This window comes from Amblyomma mixtum, chromosome 8, assembly GCF_055824585.1.
Source record: "Amblyomma mixtum isolate Tamu chromosome 8, ASM5582458v1, whole genome shotgun sequence".
Taxonomy (NCBI): Eukaryota; Metazoa; Arthropoda; class Arachnida; order Ixodida; family Ixodidae; genus Amblyomma; species Amblyomma mixtum.
In genome coordinates this window covers 66796950-66817277 of record NC_143019.1, presented here as the reverse complement: position 1 = coordinate 66817277, position 20328 = coordinate 66796950, and the positions used below count along the sequence as shown (strand labels likewise).

The following is a 20328-nucleotide window of genomic DNA, read 5'->3' as shown; positions in this document are numbered from 1 at the left end:
TGTGTGTGTTCTGTGTGTTTCTGTCTTTTCGCCGCTCCTAAGCTCATGTCGTTCAACGGAGCCAAGGCGTAGGCAAGATGCACGAAGGATAAGCGGTGTGTGTGCGGAGCGGTCGAGTGTGCGAGCGAAAGGCTCTACTACACACGGCACGGCATACGCACAAGTAACTGAAACCTTTTTTGGGGGGGCTTGCATGGAGGAAAAAAAACTGAGGAGGGAGCGCTATCTCGTGTCGTGATCACGGTGGAACCGACTTTCTCAGTTTTACTATCTTTTACTTTTTATGACTAGGTTCAAGGCTGTCGCCGGACGCTCCCTCCTCAGTTTTTTTTTTTTTTCTTTCATGCGGGTTTATAGGCATGTGCCAAAACCACGGTGTAGCCAAAACGGAAGGCGCTGACGAGCAGACGACGCGACGCCCCGGCTATGCCCACCCTTCGCCCGTCAGTCAGGACGACGAACCAATGGAATGCCTTTAGCGAAAGTGTACCGTATGACGCCAAACTAGCCAGAGTAGAGGACGAGGGCGATTGCTTGTGGATGGAAAGAACGAGCGGGCTTTGATTTGAATCCTTACGGCTTTTCGGGGTGCGCATGGCTCTAATATTTTGCAGAGGTCATCTTCGATGCCTCATCTATGCAATGGGCTTGTTTTTCAAAGATGTCCGGACCCTAGGCAGTTGCCCTTTAAATCTGCAGTGAAGCTCCGCTTCAACGCCGAACAAGAGACGAGCGATGCCAACGGCGGTGCTTGAAGAAGACGAAACGAGTGTTGAGCGTGGTCCGCGAGCCTCGTGTCACCATCGGGCGCGTCTTCCCCGAGGAACCATGGCCGCCGTTCCCACCGCCTCCGAAAAGCCGGTGCTGGTCAAACTGGACATGGAATATTCCGAAGGCGGCTCCAGCCCGTGGTTCAACAGCAAGGGCCGCTCTCTGGTGGCCGGCCTGACCTCTGAGCCGCCGGGGAACGCCGACCTGTTCTCCGAGCTGGCGCGCGACGGCAGCATGACCGCTCTGGTCGGCTACCTGGACGCGGAGCAGTCGTCTGTGAGCAACGTCGCTCTCCTCTGCTACATTCTGCTGGGCCTGGTGCTGCTCGAGCTGTTTGTGCAGCTGCCTCTGGCCGCGTGTTGCCTGAGGCGCTACACCACCGCTGTGGGTCTGGTGCCGTGGCTCGTATGCCAGCTGGTCGTGCTCTGCTGCGCCGGCGTCCAGCTGCTCTGCCTCCTCGCCATGATCAGCACCTGGTACGGCATGGACGACGGCCTGAGCGCCAAGACTCCGCAGGCATACGAGTGGACCTTCGAGCTGCTGCACAACTACACCCAGCTCACAGCTCAGATGCTCAAGGAGAGTAAACAAAATGTCGACAAGGCCCTGGAGGCGACCACGAGCAGCATCAAGTGGCTCCGGGGCAACATGTCCGCCTGGGAGAACAAGTTCGCCGGCTACGCCGCGCTGAAGCACATGGTGACGGGTCCGCTATCTTTGGTCCAGATGGCCTTGTTGGGCCTTGCGCTGGCCGTCACCCTGGCGTCGTCGCTGGTCGCCTGCGGCGCCTGGAACCAGCGCCTGAGGAGCCTCGAGAAAGGCGGCAGGAGCCCCGTGTTCGTAGCAGTGATCGTCATGGCGGGAGCGGTCTTGCTTCTCGCGCACCTTCTCCTGGTGCTGCCAATGATAGCGCAGTGGCTGCCCCTCTGCGTGTTGGCGGACACGTACTTCTGCCGGCCGTACCGCAGCGGCGCATTCGCCGCGCTCGACGACGCCGTCGCCAGGGTCTGGCCGCCGGCGAACAGGCCGGAGCCGTACTGTCGTCTGGTGCCGAGCGCTTTGATACGCAAATGCGCCACCAAGGACAAGGTGAGTATCAAGAGTTTGCCACTTTGCCCCGTAAAGGCCGCACCAGCAGCAGCGCCCGGCAAGGACGCAGCAGAACGCGAGTCCCTCCGACTGCAGCAGCCGCCTTCAAGTACGACAGCCGCCGCGGCGGCGGAGAAGCCAGTCGGCGACTGTTTCTACCCGTACAAGATTATCGACACGGACATGACGTCGGCGTGTCCGCTCTTCACAGACGAGCTGGTGGGCCACTGGATGGCGATGGTGTTCGCGGCCGCGTTCGGCATGCTCAGTGCTCCGGCCGCTGGCGCCATCGCTGTTGTGTTCTTGGCTGTTGGCGAAGCCGGCAAATCCCTCGGCACCAGAAAAACGGTTCACATACGCATCAGGAAGAAGCGAAGGAAGCGCAAGAAGGCGGAGAAGACGAAGAAAGATGAGAAAGCAACATCGCGTCCCCTTGCTCCTCCTAGAACGCCTGTCCCACCACCATCGCCGCCTGCTCCTCTTCCTCCTAGCCCCGAGCCATTGAACGTGGAAATGGAAGTGCAGGTCCCCGTGCCTGTGGTTATTCGGCGACCCGAAAGGCGACGCCGTCACGAACCCGTGGTCCCCGTCATCTTGATGGCGCCTCCACCTTGCCCTTCTCACATGTCTCGCCGGTCGCTGCCGCCAGCTGCGCTTATGGCGCTGCCTGTCGCTCGAGCGTTGATGCCAAGAGATCCTCCGGCCGTGGCAAGCTGCACGTGCCGGCTTCCTGCGCTGGCCGACAGCGGCGTGGGTACTGACGATGGTGGCACTGCACCGCTGAACTCGGCAAGGCTCGTGGCGGCTGCTTTGGGCTGCAGGGCGTCGGCGATGAAGTCGTCGCGGCAGAAGCGGTCAGTCTCCTTCCACGAGCTTCCTCGGAGGACGCGTCGCTCGAGAAGCGCCTCACCGGCAACAGCCGCTGGTGTGGCGCTGGTGCCATCGCGGCGTTTGCTGCAGGGCATCGTCAGACCACAGTGGGAGGCCAGGGCGTACCCGACGCGTAGTCGCCCATCTGGACGCGTTCGTCGTCGGGCGGAGTGTGACGTGTACGATGACGTCGATGTGTTGAGGGTGTGAAAAGATCCGGTGCAATGACGACATCGTAGTGTACAGTATATTGCTGTCATTCGGCGTATACCACGCCAATTTATCCTATGAAGTTTTCGTTATTTATTGTTAGCTTGGCGCGAATTTCATCGGAAGCGATCAATGTGGCGCAAATTTTCGTTAACTGTGCAACTTCACCTTTGGCGAAGATGCTAATATATAATGTGTTCACTTAAAGGTGATTAAAAAACACAATCTGTCGCATTAAAGACTTCTCACAGGATATATTGCTTTTTTCAACTGCAGCTGCAAGTGACAATCCAGAAGGGTGAATTAAAACCAGCGCTCGGTTTTGCAGTGACAGCTGGTAAAGACCTGCTCTTTGGCCTTATAGCGTCATAGTAGTAGTCAAAAAAGGAGATAGGAGGAGGAGGAAAACTTTTATTTCTATTTACAGTGAAAGGTCGATGGGGCGAGCTGGGGCCCTTACAAACACTAGGAGGGATCCCTAGTTAGATCCCTGTAGCTTCCGCAGCGGCCCGGGCTCTAGCTACCAATGCCTATTGGGCATGGAGTTCGGAGCAGCCGCGCAGGGCAGCTTCCCAGTCCTCTCGAGTGGGGTGTAGGTGGGGTGGGTAGGCAGGATTGGAAGGGCATGCCCACACCATGTGATAGGTGTCCAGAAACTCTTCCTCACAGTGCGGGCACGCGCCGGAGAAAGAACCCTGGTGAGGCCTTTACAGGGAGAGGGATAGAGGCCATCAAAGATTTGATAAAGAGAGGTGATCTCTCTAAAGGTGGTGGTCGGATTGAATTAGAATTCCGGATCTGGCTGCGGATGAGGCGATGCCCGGTGAGTAAGCGCGCGGGCGGCAGCATGGATACCGCGAGAGGAGGAGGAGGGTAGCACTGGCATCACTCGTGGCTTTGCAGAAACGCAACGCGGCCGCCGCGGTGGCACAGTGGTTATGGCGCTCGACTGCTGAACCGAAAGACGCGGGTTCGATTCCGGCCGCGGCGGTAGAGTTAATATGGAGGCGAAATTGTAGAGGCCCGTGTACTGTGCGATGTCAGTGCACGTTAAAGAACCCCAGGGGGGGTCGAAATTTCTGGAGTCCTTCACTTCGGCGTCCCTCATAGCCGGAGTCGCTAAACCCCGTAAACCAAACCAGAAACGCTTAATGACAAGTGTACGTGACATCATCCTTTCTTAATTCTTCCCTACCGTGACGACTTCCCTAAACACTATAGACTTCGTCTTTGATCGGAACGTGGCATTAATCCAATGCCTGTGACATCTCTGTCACTACTAGGGGACAATTATTTGGGCCCGGAATTAGGCCTACAGAAATGTAGCTTCTCAGATTCTCATATTTTACAGGCCCGTTAAATATTTATTGTTGGTATTCTGGTTTGCAAAGCTAGCGAAATAGAATACTTATTTTTAATTGAAATAAGCGGTGAGTGGTAAAAAAAGTCATGAGTAAGAGGAAGGCAAATCCATTAATTTCGCAAATTGCAAGGTCTGGACGCACACGAATATGAAATGCGTTAGTAACCTGAGGAAGCTACATTTGGGATAAATAAATTCAGATCTCAAATAATTAGGTGGCAGGAATTATTGAGAGCAGAGCTTGGGTCAAATTCTTCCTTCCTCCATGATTGGAACGCGCCCTTCGATTTGTTTATCCGCTTTTTATACCATAGAGTTTCTTAGAAACTCTATGTTTTTATACAAAGTAACAAGCAAGAGAGATGACACGTAAATTTTTCTGAAGCCACCTCACCAACGAGAGGAATCCAAGCGTCCCTCGTAATCTGCCTGAACAGGCTTTGTTTTAATTTGCAGGAATAAAAACAAACTGATAACAAAATTAAACGCAAATTAAACCTAACTTTGCGCATTAGTTTAAAAAAAATGCTCAATTTTTGCAACTTTTAACAGAGGCCGCTAGCAATGCGACTTCTTCTCATTGAGTTCTATTTTGTTTTGTTTATCCGCTTGTCGTACAAAGTATTACGCAAGAGAGATGACTTGTAAAGGTGTCTGAAGCCACCTCTCTAACAAGAGCGTACCTCGTATTCTGCTTGAAAGGGCGTTGTTCTAATTTTTATTATAAAAACAAACTAATAACAAAATAAACGTAACGTTTGCGCTTTTAGTTTTGAAAAATGCTAAATATTTGCAAGTTTTAACAAAGACCACAGGCAATGTGATTTCTTCTACTTCGGAAGTTCTACTGCTGTTTTGTTTATCCGCGTGTTGTATAAAGTATCACGTAAGAGAGATGACTCTGTCGGAAGCATTTCCTTTCCTTCCTCCATGGTCGGAAGCATGGAGGAAGGAAAACTCAGGAGAGGCCCTTCGTATTCCCAATGCATTAACAAGAATGTGGCGGAAGTGACGTCAAAATTTAGGCTTAAAAAGTCGGGCCACTAGCAACGTTGTCGTTGTTGCTAAGAAAACTCGGGCCACTAGCAACGGCGTACAGCGTCGTTGTTGCTAGGGGCCCGAGTGTGTCTCGGTGGCGGTGGACGGGCTTTCGGCACGGTGTGTTCGGCCTTGCGTGTTAAAGTCTGCATGCCTGGTGTCGTGACGTTACGCACGCATCTAAGATTGCTTTTAAATGCAGCAAATAACCACTCATTTGATATTTTATTTGTCACACTTGGTGTCGTTACGCGGAGCGATCGATGCATTGAAATGAATCTCGCGAAAAGTTGGCACTCCGGAACCGCGCTTCGACACGCGAAGAAGCGTTGATTGTTTTGATCAGCGAACCTTCGCACCTCACCAAACAGCACAGAAACATGAAGCCGCTCTCGGCGATGCTGAGCTGCGTTTCGAAGGCCACACGGCGGGTGTACGGTAGCCCGAGGAGGATGCAATGCGCGCAATGTCGTCTTTCTTCGCCTGGCGTCTGAAAAGGTTCACCGCACCTGTGCGCCGGTCTGTGTCTAGGTGCGTGTTTGCGGGGAGGGAGGTGTAGGAGTGTAGCGGCGAGCGGCGGGGTTTTTTTTGATACCTTTCTTTTACGAAGCGCTTGCGAGCCGCGCGCGATCCCCGCCCCGTAGCTCGGTGGAGAAAGAAGATAGTGAGGAGAGCCGAGCCAACTTCTGGTTGCAGGGCGGCTTCACAAAAAGTGACGTCAGGGCATCTCCTTAGTTCTTTCCTTCCTCCATGGTCGGAAGCATGGAGGAAGGGTCCGAAGCCAGAAGCGTTTGCGGGACGGCAGGCTGGAAACGCTGATTGGTCGATGGGATGCGCTTCTCCGTGACGTTTTTTGACTTCGCCCTCGTTCTCAACCGGACGTGGCGTCAGCGCGCCTTTCTCGACCTCTCCCTAGAGCGCCTGGGGAATCGCTAGGTGCACCCGCCGCGCCGCGCGTGCGTGGTGAGCGGGCATGCCGCATTCGTTTCGTGATCCTCGGCGCGCTCGTTTCGAGGCGTGTGCAGCTATGGCGTTCGTGCGTGGTGATCAAGCCATCATCAATGAACAACTTGCATATTTAGAGTGATAAATCTATACCTTTATGCGTTGTGTCTTGTGTATAATCCCAAACTGTGATCTGGAATGCGAGGTCAAAATTTGAATGTCATTGAAATAAACTCATTTTCCTGAAATTCTCTTTTTGTGTCGTCGCCGCTTTGCAGGTCGGGCCGAGCACGAGCGTGCTCAGCCTCAGGGTCCTTCAGTGTCGGGCCGGGCTTCCTGTCGGTAGGTTAAGTCCCGGGCCGGGCGCGGGTTCGAAATTGCGGCCCGTGCACAGCTCTATTCAGAAACCTAATCACATTTCCTTTTGTGAAAAAAGAGCTATGTGCAGAGTTTAAATGGTGCAAGTATGAAGCTACAATGAAGTCAATTACCAAACACATCGAAACATCAGTTGTGATGCCTGAAAAAAGATGTACTGCAACATATAAATACTCAAGTCTCGATAAGCAGGAATACTGAAGGGGAATAAAAACAGTTTTCTTTTGTTCGGGCTCACGCACCTGCTACAAACATATTCTTTATACATAGCAATAAAACTTGAAATAACTGTTTAAGAAGCCTTTTGGTCAAAGTATAGCTAAGTATGACTGAAAGGAGTCCGCAAGAAATGCACGGAAGCAGGCATGCAGTGTGACAGCGCAGCGCGACAGGTGCGCTTTTTAATCTCGCGCGCGCACTGAAGAACATGGGTTTATGGTTTATTGGGGTTTTAACGTTGCAAAACGAGTCAGGCTATGAGGGACGCCGTAGTGAAAGGGGTTCGGAAATTTCGACCACCTGGGGTTCTTTAACGTGCACTGACATCGCACAGTACACGGGCCTCTAGAATTTAGCCTCCATCGAAATTCGACCACCCCGACCGGGATCGAACCCGCGTCTTTCGGATCAGCGGCCGAGCGCCATAGCCACTGAGCCACCGCGGCGGGTCGAAAGACATGACGGGGACACGCCGAGGAGGCAACGCTGCAGTGCACGTTGCCTCCTCGCCTCTCGGCTCCTCGCGAGCAGCCCCGTCCGCTGACGAGCGGTGGCGGGGGAAAATCTAGGGAAAACATGCCTGTCCCCAACCGGACATGACGTCATTAAATATCACGTGACCTATGACGTCACGCGTATGACGTCATATTTTTTTGATTAATCAGCGTTTCCAGCCTGCCGTCCCGCAAACGCTTGTCCGAAGCCACCCCACTAACGAGAGGAATGCAAGCGTCCCTCGTAATCTGCCTGAAAAGGCGTTCTTTTAATTTTTAGTAATATAAAATAACTAATAACAAACTGAAACGCAAATGAAACAAACGTTTGCGCAGTTTTGGAAAATGCTCAATTTTTGCAACTTTGATCGGCATCACTTGAGAGCACGAATGGCATCCTTCTATGAATGGCATAAATGCATGCATGAATGGCAGCGGTCCCGCCGTTATGTTTAGCGCGCGCTGCCGTGCTTTGCGCGAAGCGAAGTTTATTCGCGCCCAAGTTTAATGTCAGTCGCTGTCTCTCAGTCGGCGATGTGGCGAGCGTCGAACGAATATTCACACGAGCGGATGTCGAGGCGTTTGCTGCTCTCTCAGGTGACAACAATCCGATCCACCTGGACTCCGCCTACGCGAAAAGCAAAAATTTGCCGGCTTGTGTTGTGCATGGTGCGCTCATAAACGGGTGAGTATAATTATCTATCGTGCACGCATCTGTTGAAAGTTTCAACGAGGGCTCTGGAGCAGCAGCTAGGACAACACTCGCGACCTAATCGAACAAACTACTCAGTGAAGGCAGCGTTTCGATGGAGGCGAAACGCAAAAGGCGGCCGTGTGCTGTTGTTGTGTTGTCCGTGCACTTTAAATATTCCCAGGTGGTCGAAATTATTCCGAAGCCCTCCAGTACGGTACCTCCTTCTTCCTTTCTTTCACTCCCTCCTTTCTACCTTTCCTTACGGCGTGGTTCAGGTGTCCACCGAGATATGTGTGGCAGATACTGCGCCATTTACTTTCTCAAAAAAAAAAAAAAACTGCATTTAACACTTTTTTTTTTTTTCTATAGTCTGGTGTCTGCCGTTATCGGCACAAAGCTTCCAGGACCTGGATGTGTCGTCGTCCATCAAGTGCTCGAGTTCCCCAAGCCACGTGAGTTTCCGTGTTCTGCAGTTGCTAGATTATCCTGTGGACGCGATCATAATCAGAACTCAAGCGGATCTGTGTCTCCTGGTCTTCACGCTCCTCTCTTTATTAATCAACTCGTCATTGGGCGAGGTTAGCAGAATGTTACGTCAAAATTTGCAACATCGCTGGATTTTGATTTCAGCTAAAATGACGCGCGTTTTCAACGCTGTGAATGCATTGTTGTTGATATTGTAAATTATTTTTTTTGTTTTCATTGTTGCAAAAGTGTTGTTTATACCATCTCGTAATGTGAACGGTCAGATTGTTGCAAACTTTGCTGGCACCTTTGCAGCCACCAAATCTGCATCACTCATTTCGACGCGTGATGTGTGTCATGACGATCTAGTCTTTTACGCGTATTAAGCAGTTGAAACCATCCTTTCGTCGGATGGTGACGATGTTTGTTTCACCATTGTTTGGTGCATATGTGGCAATCCACCTGCATGTCCTCTCCTGCGTCTCTGGTACTTCTGTTGAAACCAGCACTCTCTTGAGCACTGGTAAAATGTCGCGCCTATGATTCAGGTAGGTGCAAGAACTGCACTAACAAACTACAGTCCTATTTCCGTTTTGTGTGCAGCTACCAGAATCTGCATTGTGCATTCTTATTCCTTTAGCGTTAAAAACATTTCAATACATGAACAGTGCTAACCGTGCACATAGTTCGTGGACCATATATTTTGATCTTGGCAAATTCCAGAGGCCCGTGTACAGTGCAATGTCAGTGCACGTTAAACAACCCCAGGTGGTCGAAATTTCCGGAGCCCTTCACTACGGCGTCCCTCATAGCCTGAGTTGCTTTGGGACGTTAAACCCCAATAAACCAAACCTAAACCATTTAATGCCGCTTACTACGAGCAAAGCGGAAAGTTGGATAACGTTCATGATGTACACATGAGCTTACATCATGAGCTTACTACGAGCTCCATGTTGCAAAGCTCTTGCAAATAGATAACCATTCTGTTAGTACAGGCGGACAACAAGCCACTAGCACTCTTAATCTTGCATTTGTTATTGACCCCCACACAACATCCACTCACTGTTTGTTCCACATGCTGTCAACTTAAAATGTTTAGAAATATCTGTGTTCAGGGCTACACTTTTCTCTGGAGAGACATTGCATCACTGTGTAATTTTTCACTCTAAAAATTCTGTTCAAAAATTGATTGCAAGGCTATATGCATAGAATTTACTGCGTTCAGTTACTTTATTCTTTTGGAGATGCTCTCTTACTAAGGGTGAATAGAATTAGAGGTGTTGTTTCTTGCAGAAAAACATTTGAGCTCCTCCACGTATGTTACTGTGCAGTGAATTTCCAAAGAATTCTGCTGTTTTGCCATCTTAATGAACCTTTTCCAGGCATCAGCCTTCCACAACTAGTGTACGTACCTCCATAGTTTGTGGTTAACCCTTTCACTGCCAGGTTTTTTTTTGCTCACAGCTGCACACACCCTGCCGGGTTTCTTTTGCATATTAGTTTCCTGGAAATTTTTCGCTAGTAACGCACTAAAATGCTCTGCAGGTCATGTAGACATGTTTATTGAGGATAATCTTATAGATATTAGTTGTACTGAATCAAATCTTCCAGCACGAATCGTGCCTGTCGGATTGCCTCTTCTTACGCGGATTTTTTGGTGGCAGGGGGACTTCATCGCTGTCATCACTCGACAAGGCACTTAGGTGGGCTCCTTCCTCGTTCTTATTATCATTGGACTCCCAATTCACAAGCAGTTTCGAATTTATTCATCCGTCAAAGCGCGGACGAGTGGGGCACATTGCCTGACATGGCTGCTGTGCGAAAACGAGAACGAAGCGACTCGGATGTGGAAACATGCGCGTCATCTGTTGTGTAAAATTCACCCTACAAGATTTATGAGTTTATAGCGTCTCTCTATAGATGGCGCTGCATGTTTGGATCGTTTTTTTTTTACACGAGTATTATCGGGAGCGGCAGGGGGTGAGTTAAAAAGCCAAAACGAGTAAACTCGGGAGAGGCAGGGGGTGTGCATATGTGGTAGCCCGAGTTATCTCGGGAGTGGCAGGGAAAGGGTTAAACGGACTAAATGGGCTGTGGCATATTAGGAGACCTCCTAAGAAATTTACACCTTTTCCACAACAACTTCGCTGTGTTAAAACTATGAAACATCTAACATGAGATGTGAAATGAACATTGTTCCTCTAGTCCTTGTTGGCGAACCGGTTTCAGCACGTGTGGAGGTGACATTTATCCGGAAGGCGATTGTTCACTGCACCTATGAATGCAAGGCAGGACCCGAAAAAGTGAGTCAGGTCCAATTATGTTTCTTCAGACAAGTGAAAACATTTCTGCTTTGTGTGGAACAAATTGTGGACACTGCCTTTTTTTTTTCCACTCCAGGTAGTCATGACTGGTGAAGCCAAGCTATTTATCAGGCCTGAAGGTGTGGCTGCAACTTAAAAAGTACGTAATGAAACCGCAAAAAAGTCTGTTGCGTTTCAGTTGCATAATTCGGGCACGTGTATGTTAGCACATTTGCAGTGCTAAAAATAAATTCACACAGCCTTATGGGCCATGCCAGTTTCCATCTCAGATAGCAGAAAAAAAAAAAAAATTCTGCACTGTTTGAGATGGGACTTGATCACACACTCCATAATACCTGTCAGTGCAAAAAATTTTCTAATGTGCTTTTAGTGCAAATCATATTGTTTAACTTTCCTTGTAGTGCGTGTAAATGTCACTATTTATTATTGTTTTTTTTTCATCTTTTCTAGTTCATTTTATTCTTTGCTAAAGCAGTGGTGTAAAAAAAGTGTCAAAAGTAAATGGAAGGAGACTTTGTCAAAAAAATTCAATTTCTTTAAATCTAAAGCATATTGGTCTATGTTTGGTGGTGCACAGTGCAATTCGCAAAATAACAATTAGGCTGCACGTTTGTATTCAAGGATGCATGAATTGGGGGGGGGGGGGGGCAATGATTAAATTTCTTCGTTAATATTGCCTTCCATTTACTTTTTACGGCACTTGTACATCTAAATGTGCTGTCTTCAGATTCTTGTGTGGGTACAAAAAGCATATGCTGTCAAATATTTTTTTTGTGTGTGTTTGTGCTGTTTTCTGCCTACAAGGCCTTAAGCTGGCAGTGTTTTTAAATAACTAAACCAGCAGAGGCCAAAAATTTCTCCTTTCGTTAAAGTGCTAATTTTGGAAAATTCGTGACATTACACTCAAGAGATGTGGACTGACTTTGAGGAAAAAAAACTTTATTCTCTCTTAAATAATAAGATGACAGTAAGTTCATTTGGGTTACATCGTAACATTATGTAAAACACTCACAAGGCACTTTCACAAAAATGTCACGAGACACTGCGTAAACAATGCTCTCAGTGCATCGAAAGCCACGCCACACCATGTAACAACCATGGCAGTTTCATTGGATCATCTCCAACAAGTTTCAAGCTTCACTGGGCACAAACATTGTTCAACAAAGTTTCCCTCCATCTCTGAAGCCCTCTTGCATAACAGTGCAAACATTAAAAAAAAAATAGCCACCACGAAATGATCGGCATTCATTTCTTATACTAAGCGACAGGCAGATTGAGTTGTGGCTAAAAGGACTTTGATACTCGAACGCTACTCAACTATTAGTATAATTGCACTGTGTTGGTAGCCACTGAAGGCTGCGTAAAATATAGTGGCAATATTATAAAAAGCAAACCTTTTCAATACAAAGTTTGCATAAAAATGCAAAAAATTGCAGTGCTTATGGCATAGCACAGTTGGGCAAAGTTGTTTGTATTTGTTGCAAATGCGAGAAAACTGGAAATTTTTGGCAGCTCACACCACCAAAGAAAGGCCGCAGTAATTGTCCTATTTACATGTGCAATTTGCTCCATGGCAATGGTGTCAAAGATAATTGTTCAGCGGACCTAACTCTTCTTATTAGACAACAGCCACCACACTTCTCAGAGGAAAACAATTGTGCAACACAGCAAATTCGTATGAAATCGATGAGAGCACAGCATTGCAACCGTCGAAGTAAACCAACTGCTTGCTTAAACCTTCTTGGAAAAAACAGCGCTAAACGAAAGGACAACGAAAAAGAGTACAACAGGACCGGCGCTGTTGTCCTTTCGTTTAGCGCTGTTTTTTCCAAGAAACATGTACCAACTAGCTCAACTCTCCGTTTTATTGTTGCTTAAACCTTCTCAATGAAGCAGTTACTTGTCCTCATTCCACTATGTTACAGGTAGATAATTACACAGTAGACTACAGCATTTCATAGTTGTGTACATACTATAATATATGTATAGTGGATGTCCTTGTCCCAAAGGGTTGGATTTCATCTGACTGCAGATAAGACGTATACATTACTTGCACATGACACAACTGTCGGTGCCATTTCTTTCAGCAATATATATATATATATAAAGACTAATATAACCTTGCACAAGGAACAATGTTTATTTCAAGCCCTGAGAGTCGGCATAGGGTGCCAAAGCTGGCTGTAAAAGTTGGGTTCGCATGCAGAATTGTATACAAACTGGTAACAGTATTGTTCGTATTGCAACAGAAAACGCAAGTAATTACATGCACATCTGTCCCAAAAACCACCTCGATTTGATGTAAAGCCTTTCCTGCTTCTGTATAAAACATCCACTGCTAGGGCGCTAGTATTCTGGATAACCTATGAGCTGTGTACAGTGTTTTCCAGTTCGCCATCTCTACAAATTCATAACTGGCAACGGTGACTTCTTTTCCCTGTGTTGTACATTACAAGGCCCCAAAAACTTGGCACTCACACGTGTCAACATGAAATGCCCTCATTCCAAGTTAAACTGCATCAAAACCAATCACCACTGATAATAGATTCTCGGTGATGTCGTGTTCTTAACATAGATCATTCTCCAAGATAATCGCGAATGTGCACACAGCTTGTTTGAAGTCTAACACATATCACTGTTGACGGATGGGGGCCTTGGGTATTTGGAGGGGAGGAAATAAAATCTGGAAGTGTGAAATGAGAAGTTGCGATGGCATTGTTTCATGGCATATGGCTAAAACACTGCAGCCGTGCTGAGGCCCACAAGGTTTTAAATTTTAGTTTCGCGGCTCATGCACGCTCAGAATCAACAAACTCTTACTGTTGCCTCCTGTTCTGGCCTCTTAAGAAACATTGGGGGGCTCCCGTGCTAAGTACAGTATACCCATCATTGTGGGTGGCAAACAGGCATACGTCATTATTGAAAGTGAACTAAATGCAGCCAGAGTTTGTGTACATGCCTCAATACACATATACTCTTTGTGTCTAGTTTACTGACACGATTCCTTTGTGCAGTTCTTTAAAAACAGGGGTCCGCCAGCTGCAGAAAGTAGTTTCACAATGCATTTTCTGAGACAAGTATAATCCACGATGTGCTAAAAAAGTTGCTGCCGATCCAGTTTTTAAACAAAATGAAAGTCTCTAAAAAATTCACTGCAGCTCGCATCTCATTGCCTCAACGACAACATGCAGGCAAGGTGATAAATGGCACAAGCTGTAAGGTCCACAGCCTGACCCCTGCAGCTGGCAGTCGACATTTCCTTCTCGCATGATGATGATGATGATGTGTGCGCCGTCGAGAGGCCGAAGATGGCACCGCCCTCCTGACACAAGGGCCCAACATGCAGGCCACCGGAGATGGCCAACTCAGACCCATCCACCGGTGAGCTTGTGGAAGAGCTCCTCGTTGAGCGTCTGGTTCTGATCCTTGGAACGCATGCTGAGGAAGATGTATCCGCCGATGAACTCGTGCACGGTCTTGCAGTCAGCGCTGAGGCACGAGAAGGCGACGCGCTGGTCCTCCTCAAACTGGACGTTCATCTGCTTCACCTCCCAGTTGACGTTCCAGGCCATCATGGTGTTGAAGCGCCACGTCTTGATGTGGTCGCCCGTCGACAGCTCCATGCGCATCAGCCGGTTGAAGGCCACACCCAGCAGCTCCTGTGCAACGTCAGACAGGCATGCTCTCATGTTTCCACTGGGGCTAGTCGTGGCTAAGAATCACTTTTCACATTTTTAATGGGTGCAATGGGTGCAGGTTATAGTAAAGGCACCGTTCAGAAGGTACACCAACCTCTGACGTTCCCTGGGAAAGAGACCGCAAGGCTACCCGAAACTCCCTGTACAATATTCTATTTCAACCAATGTTATTCTGGAACTGCATTGCATTTCAGGGATTGTCACCTAATTGCATTATGTGTTGCCAATGAGACACTACATCGAGTTTTGTGGACCCTTGCATGTCGGTGTGGTTAGAGGTTTGCCTCGAAGTGGCAACACATAATTTCCCTCCAGACAATAAGCAAATTTTATGACTGACACCGCATCTTTCTTCCAATGAGGTTTCTAATGCTATCATTATCATACTAAGCTCCAGAATGTTCTATACATAAACTGCTGGTTTGCGATAGCTCCCCACCCACACCTGTATGATAGCCGAGATTTACTGCCCTTCGGGCACTAAAAAACATTGCCAGGCATATTATCAAAGAGACCACACTGGTGCGTTAATCACAACATTTAGCTTGACATTCATGTTAACTGCACTCAGTTTTTGGTCAGTTCCAAGCATTAGGTGTATGCAATTCCGATTCCAGTGCGCTCTTAGCCTCTTAATCCTTCCTGCCAGCCAGAAAGCCTCCTACAAATAGGGCTGTGTTGTTGCCTGCATGGTGGTGTGCCACTCACATCCACAAATTTGTCTTTGTGAGCTCAGCAGAGTCGCATGGCTAACAGTTTTGTCGTGCTTTATGCTAGCTAAAGGTAAGAAGACCCCCGAATCTAATAAATATCGTGTTCACAACACGATATTTATCAAATCTTGAATAAATATTAGCAGAGAAGCCAGCTTTCACGAATTCTGTGGCCCCAAGTCTTGTCTATTTTATTTGGTAACTCTCGCTGCGCAGCTGTTTAGCCAGGCGTCACAGAATGTACAGTCTTTGTCAAAAGTAACCAGGCTGCATGGTTTGCTTCTAGCTCGAACAGTGGAGCCCTTACAGCTTCCCTGATGCTGAAATGGTTGTTAAAGGTAAGGACTCAGGGGTCTTCTTACCTTCCAACATCTTTTCATCTTTAGGAAAGCCACAAGGGCTCCACTGTTCGAGCTAGAAGCAAACCATGCGGCCTGGTTACTTTTGACAAAGACTGTACAATAAAATCGTGTATATTTTACGGTGACCCAGGCAGAGACCAACAGCAGAAAGATACTACGGTGAGCCCTTTGCCCTGACGATCTCTCTGACATACGAAAATAGCAACTTAAATTGTTAGCGGTCGTGCTTACATTCCCATACATGAAATGTGCTTAATGCGAACAGTAGCAAGCTCAGCACATGTATGCCAAAGACAAACTAGTAGCAATCAAAAACACTTATTTTTCCTGGAAACTGCACCTCACCAATCCGGTTGCCTTTTGCACATCGCTACACCATCCGAGTAAAATCAATAAATCTACATTCTGATGCATAGAATTGTCATCACAGATGGCCATGCACGTAAAAGACAGCAACGAATGACACCCTAGGGCAGAAATCTGTTTACAGGTACCGGTTTCCAGTCCAACAGACAACTGTAGTACTGCCCGGTGCAGGGAAAATGAATAGTGATGCACAGCATCAACAGCGAAAGTAAAGAACACACAAACACTCGTTCTACGCGTAGTGCCAACAGATGGCGCCTGGTGTCGAGAGCAGGAGCACACCTGTGGGCGAGGGTCAAAATAGGCACGACTGTGACAGCCCCCAGACAGGCAGCCTTTTACAGACACTGCACTACAAGCGAAGCTATAGTGCAGGCCTCAGTTATATGGTATTGATTTGTTTCCCATTTACCCATAGAGTTTCTTACTATTACCTAGAGGGAAAGCTGGCGACACCTCTATGGGAGTTTGCATGGAGACCCCTCGAGACCACTTCAGCCACCATGGGCGCTCAAGGCATCATGGGGCGGTGAGCTACCGACTGCAGAACTACAACTTTGGGCCAAAAAATAATGGAAAAATAAAGCTGTTCGATAACTACAAATGTCCTAACATTCAATATCCTGTTTGTAAATAGCAACAAACGATCAGAAAAGCATGTAAATGGAATGTTTGCCCAAAATGAGAGATGGCTAGCTTTCCTATTGGCCAAGTAATGAACACTACAAAAACTAATATTTCGTGCTTAACAGACGCAATTTTAAAAGGAAATTTGTTCTTTAAAAAATGTTGTTGCTTAGACACTTAAAGAGGCTTTTTAATGGCATTTCGGAAAAGTGAAACCTTTTATTGGCGTCGTGTGTCGATGCGTTTTCACTACTATGGCTTTTGCTCACTGCGTTCGCGCCAAAGTCGTCTGCGCACACACGAACAGCGTTTTCGGAATTAAACTTTTTAGTAGTGCCACTCCATGCTCCCAAAAAAAATACGACTGTCGCGCAACAAGTAGCTCACCGTCCCATGATGCTTTGAGCGTCCATGGTGGCTGAAGTGCAGTGCCACCAGCTTTCCCTCTAGGTAATTGGTAGAGCGACTGCTCCGGTGAAGCGGTGGTCCTGGGTTCGAACCCCGGACCAAGACGAATTTTTCTTTCACTACGAAGTTTCTGAGAAAGCTGTATAGCTTTCCTTTGTAGCCGTATGGCTGCGCTCGGGTGGATGCCAATGAGTAATTACTCCCTTATTGTAATAGAAAGAAACTCTATGCATTTACCACTAATAGATGCTCATGACTGATAGCTGAACGAAAGAAATGTCAGTGAAGGCGGGGAGTGGTACGGAAGCCGAAGTACAAAACCCACCTCTTTCTTGCTGCCACTGAAGCGGACGATGAAGAGTGAGATGCCAAACTCGGGCAGCGCCTGCCAGGCCTTGATGAAGTTCATCTTGGCATCAACCAGGCCGAGGTCCTTGACGTTCCCGTGCGCTTCCACGATCCTCTGGACAATAGTCTGCGCAGAGGGACAGCCTCAGCTGCTGAGGGGGCAGAAAGTGCTTGCCCACTTGAAGGGGGGCATAGATTTGTTAAAAGAGGGGTTGCACTCAAAAGCTAGCCCTACAACTTGGGAGTGTCAAACATGCCCCGCAGTTATCAAATTATGTCCCATCAACGTAAAGGCAATGGTGGAGATTAAAGAAGGAAAAAATGGCTCCGCTCAGCTAAATACAGCCAAGCCCACTTATAATGAATGATGGCGGCATTACCGTCAAAATACGGTAAAACTTCGTTATCGCAAACTAGTTCAATTTAGTCGAAATTCGTAATATTGTCGGAAAGATGGAGAAGCTAAATTTAGTCAGCGAAAGAACGGCAACTGGTAGAGATTTTTTCCACAGTTTCAGCACAGTTTTGCAGCCACTTATTGCAAATGTATGTTTGTTGAAAATATTTAGGGAACAGTTCGATATAGCCAACAATTCGTAATACCCGTGTTTGTTCTAATAAGGTTCTAATGCGTGCATACTGCACATACAGCTTTCTCAGAAATTTTGCAGTTCCTGGGCTGGGTGGATGCCATTGAGTAATTACTGCCTTATTACAAATCTACTCCACCTTTCGGGATTCCCCTGAACATTTGACTAATACTGCACGCATACGCGCTGCGGTACCTTTCTCACTGCCTCCTTACATCCTTGTGGAAGATCGAAGACAAGGATACCGACCTCTCACCAGTTACCATGAAAGCCTCAATCGCTGTTGGTACGGTGAAGAATTGGTAGAATTGGTAGAATTCCTAAAGCGGCTCGTCTGCAGCAATGGTGTCTGCCAAGAGCACGAGACAAGACTGGAGAGCTTAAAAGCAGCCTGAATAAATGGACGTGCGCAACAGACTTTTTTACAGAAACAAATGCTGCTTTAAACTGTCTTCACTGTATGTTTTGTTTGTAATAGGGCAAGTCCACACACCACGAACCTTGGATACAATGAACGCAATCTGAGTCACTGTCAGGTTTGTTATAAGTGGGCTCGACAGTAGTTGGCACTGCCCAATGATACTCTCACTGTCTGTACAAAGGCCAACACCAAGGAGTAGCATGGTGATGTCACACACACTTGGGAAGCATTCAGTATGTGTCCAGTGACAAACTGACACGAGCACTATGGGCCCGAGTGACGTGAAAACTGACCAATGCTTGCTGTGCATGTGTAATGCGAGATGGCGCAGGTCCATCGGGGCTACAATCACTGAAAGCTTTTTCCGGTGACCAATCAAGGCACCGAACGCCACACTAAAGCAGCTGGAAAAGCTTGGGAGAAGTTTACAGTGACTCAGCGCTGCACCAGTAGGCTGCACCCAAGAATCCGGAAAACGTGCCCCCCAACAGAAACGGAGAACGGCACCTGCTTGCTCTTGATCTTCTTGATGAAGCGGGGAGCGACAAAGTCCTCGACGTCAATGTCCAGCTGCGAGGGCACCAGAGCGGGGGCTGGGGCCGGCCTCTGCAGCTGCAGGAACTGCTGGATGGAGTGCACCTCAGCCTCGTACGAGGCGTCTGCCATGGTCTTGCCCTTGGCCGCCAGGCGGCAGCCAGCCATCCACTGAGCATACTGGTCCTCCTGTTTGTTCACAAGGGGCACAACTTCTCAGCTCATCATCATCATCAGCCTGACCACGCCCACTGCAGGGCAAAGGCCTCTCCCATGTCTCTCCAATTAACCCCGTCCTTCGCCAGTTGCGGCCACCGTATTCCCACAAATTTCTTAATCTCATCCGCCCACCTAACTTTCTGCGGCCCTCTGCTGCTATTGCCTTCTCTTGGAATCCACTCCGTTACCCTTGGGGACCAGCGGTTATCTTGCCTTCGCATTACATGCCCTGCCCAAGCCCATTTCTTCCGCTTGGTTTGGACAAGGATATCATTAACCCGCGTTTGTTCTCTCACCCACTCCACCCGCTTCCGATCTCTTAGTGTTACACCTATCATACTTCTCAGCTCACTCTGAGGCATTTCGCAAGTCCAAGTTGTTGCTTCTGATACTGTCTCAAGGACCAGCCAAGCCTACAATGGTCAGCAAATCTTTTCTTCCTCGCTTTTTTTTTTCTAGGTTTAACACTGTCACAACCAACAGAAGCACTGCAGCTGCACTGTATTTTTCACAAAAATGGCACCCACCGTTTCGCAGCGGAGCCAGTACTCTGTCATGCCTTCGGGTCCGGGCACTTCCAGGCGAATGCCATATTTTCCTTGGGCGAGGTAGACATCAGGGGTAACCTCAGACCCTGGAAGAGAGCCATGCAGAGACCCTTTTAAACTAAGAATGAAAGGTCAAAAGTTGTTCCAGGTAATCTGGGCCCAGATTCTCGCAGCTTTTGTCATGTCCAAGAACAGATCCTTGGGGGGAGATGAAAGCCGCAGAATTGGGAAACGTGCTCTTAACAGCTGTCGCTGTGAAAGCTTACATTGCTCATTTTTAGCGACATCTGCATGCGTCAGATGTGCCACAACGGACTGACCAAGCAGACTCTCAGCACGTGCATTTGCAGAAGAATGTCTACTGCGCATGCTTTGCCGTTACATGCACAAAAATCTCACCATGACCTTGAATTCGTTGCCTGAAGTTGAATGCATAAAATTGCCGCTGCCTAGCGAATCAGGCTCATTAATTCACACATCACAGTCGCAGGCAGTAGAACATAGAACATTACTGAATTGGAAAACACTGTCACTAACAAGCAGTAGTACAATGCAGCGTTTGTGTTGTGTATGATGCTCTAAACAGAGCTTGAACATTTTATTTCCAATCAAGGCTGGTGAGAAAACACTGCGA

General features: G+C 48.0%; 2 protein-coding genes across 8 annotated transcripts in view; one reads left to right on the top strand and one right to left on the bottom strand.

Moving 5' to 3' along the window:
• The first annotated feature begins 714 nt into the window (after positions 1-714).
• LOC149332815 (hydroxyacyl-thioester dehydratase type 2, mitochondrial-like) lies at positions 715-11184 on the top strand. Of its 4 annotated transcripts, none has more exons than XM_089558406.1 (4): positions 715-2714; positions 8441-8523; positions 10766-10839; positions 10937-11184. In XM_089558406.1, the coding sequence occupies exons 1-4, from the start codon at positions 736-738 to the stop codon at positions 10994-10996; spliced, it is 2196 nt and encodes a 731-aa protein (XP_089414532.1). In that variant the 5' UTR covers positions 715-735; the 3' UTR covers positions 10997-11184. The 4 variants fall into 4 exon arrangements, with proteins under 4 accessions (XP_089414532.1, XP_089414531.1, XP_089414534.1 ...); XM_089558405.1 differs by having other exon boundaries at positions 10742-10839; XM_089558408.1 differs by lacking the exon at positions 715-2714 and adding an exon at positions 7588-8062.
• A 594-nt stretch (positions 11185-11778) lies between these two features.
• The window catches only part of LOC149332814 (unc-112-related protein-like), a 35406-nt gene continuing 26856 nt past the window's right edge, over positions 11779-20328 (bottom strand). For 3 of the 4 annotated variants that reach the window (XM_089558411.1, XM_089558412.1, XM_089558410.1), the window contains exons 9-12: positions 19674-19780; positions 18901-19116; positions 17360-17509; positions 11779-14519 (exon numbers count right to left, since the gene is read on the bottom strand). In XM_089558411.1, coding sequence (XP_089414537.1) covers positions 14226-14519; positions 17360-17509; positions 18901-19116; positions 19674-19780 — 767 coding nt within the window. In that variant the 3' untranslated portion in view covers positions 11779-14225. The remainder of the gene's footprint in view (positions 14520-17359; positions 17510-18900; positions 19117-19673; positions 19781-20328) is intronic. The other variant, XR_016285263.1, reaches the window with a different exon arrangement.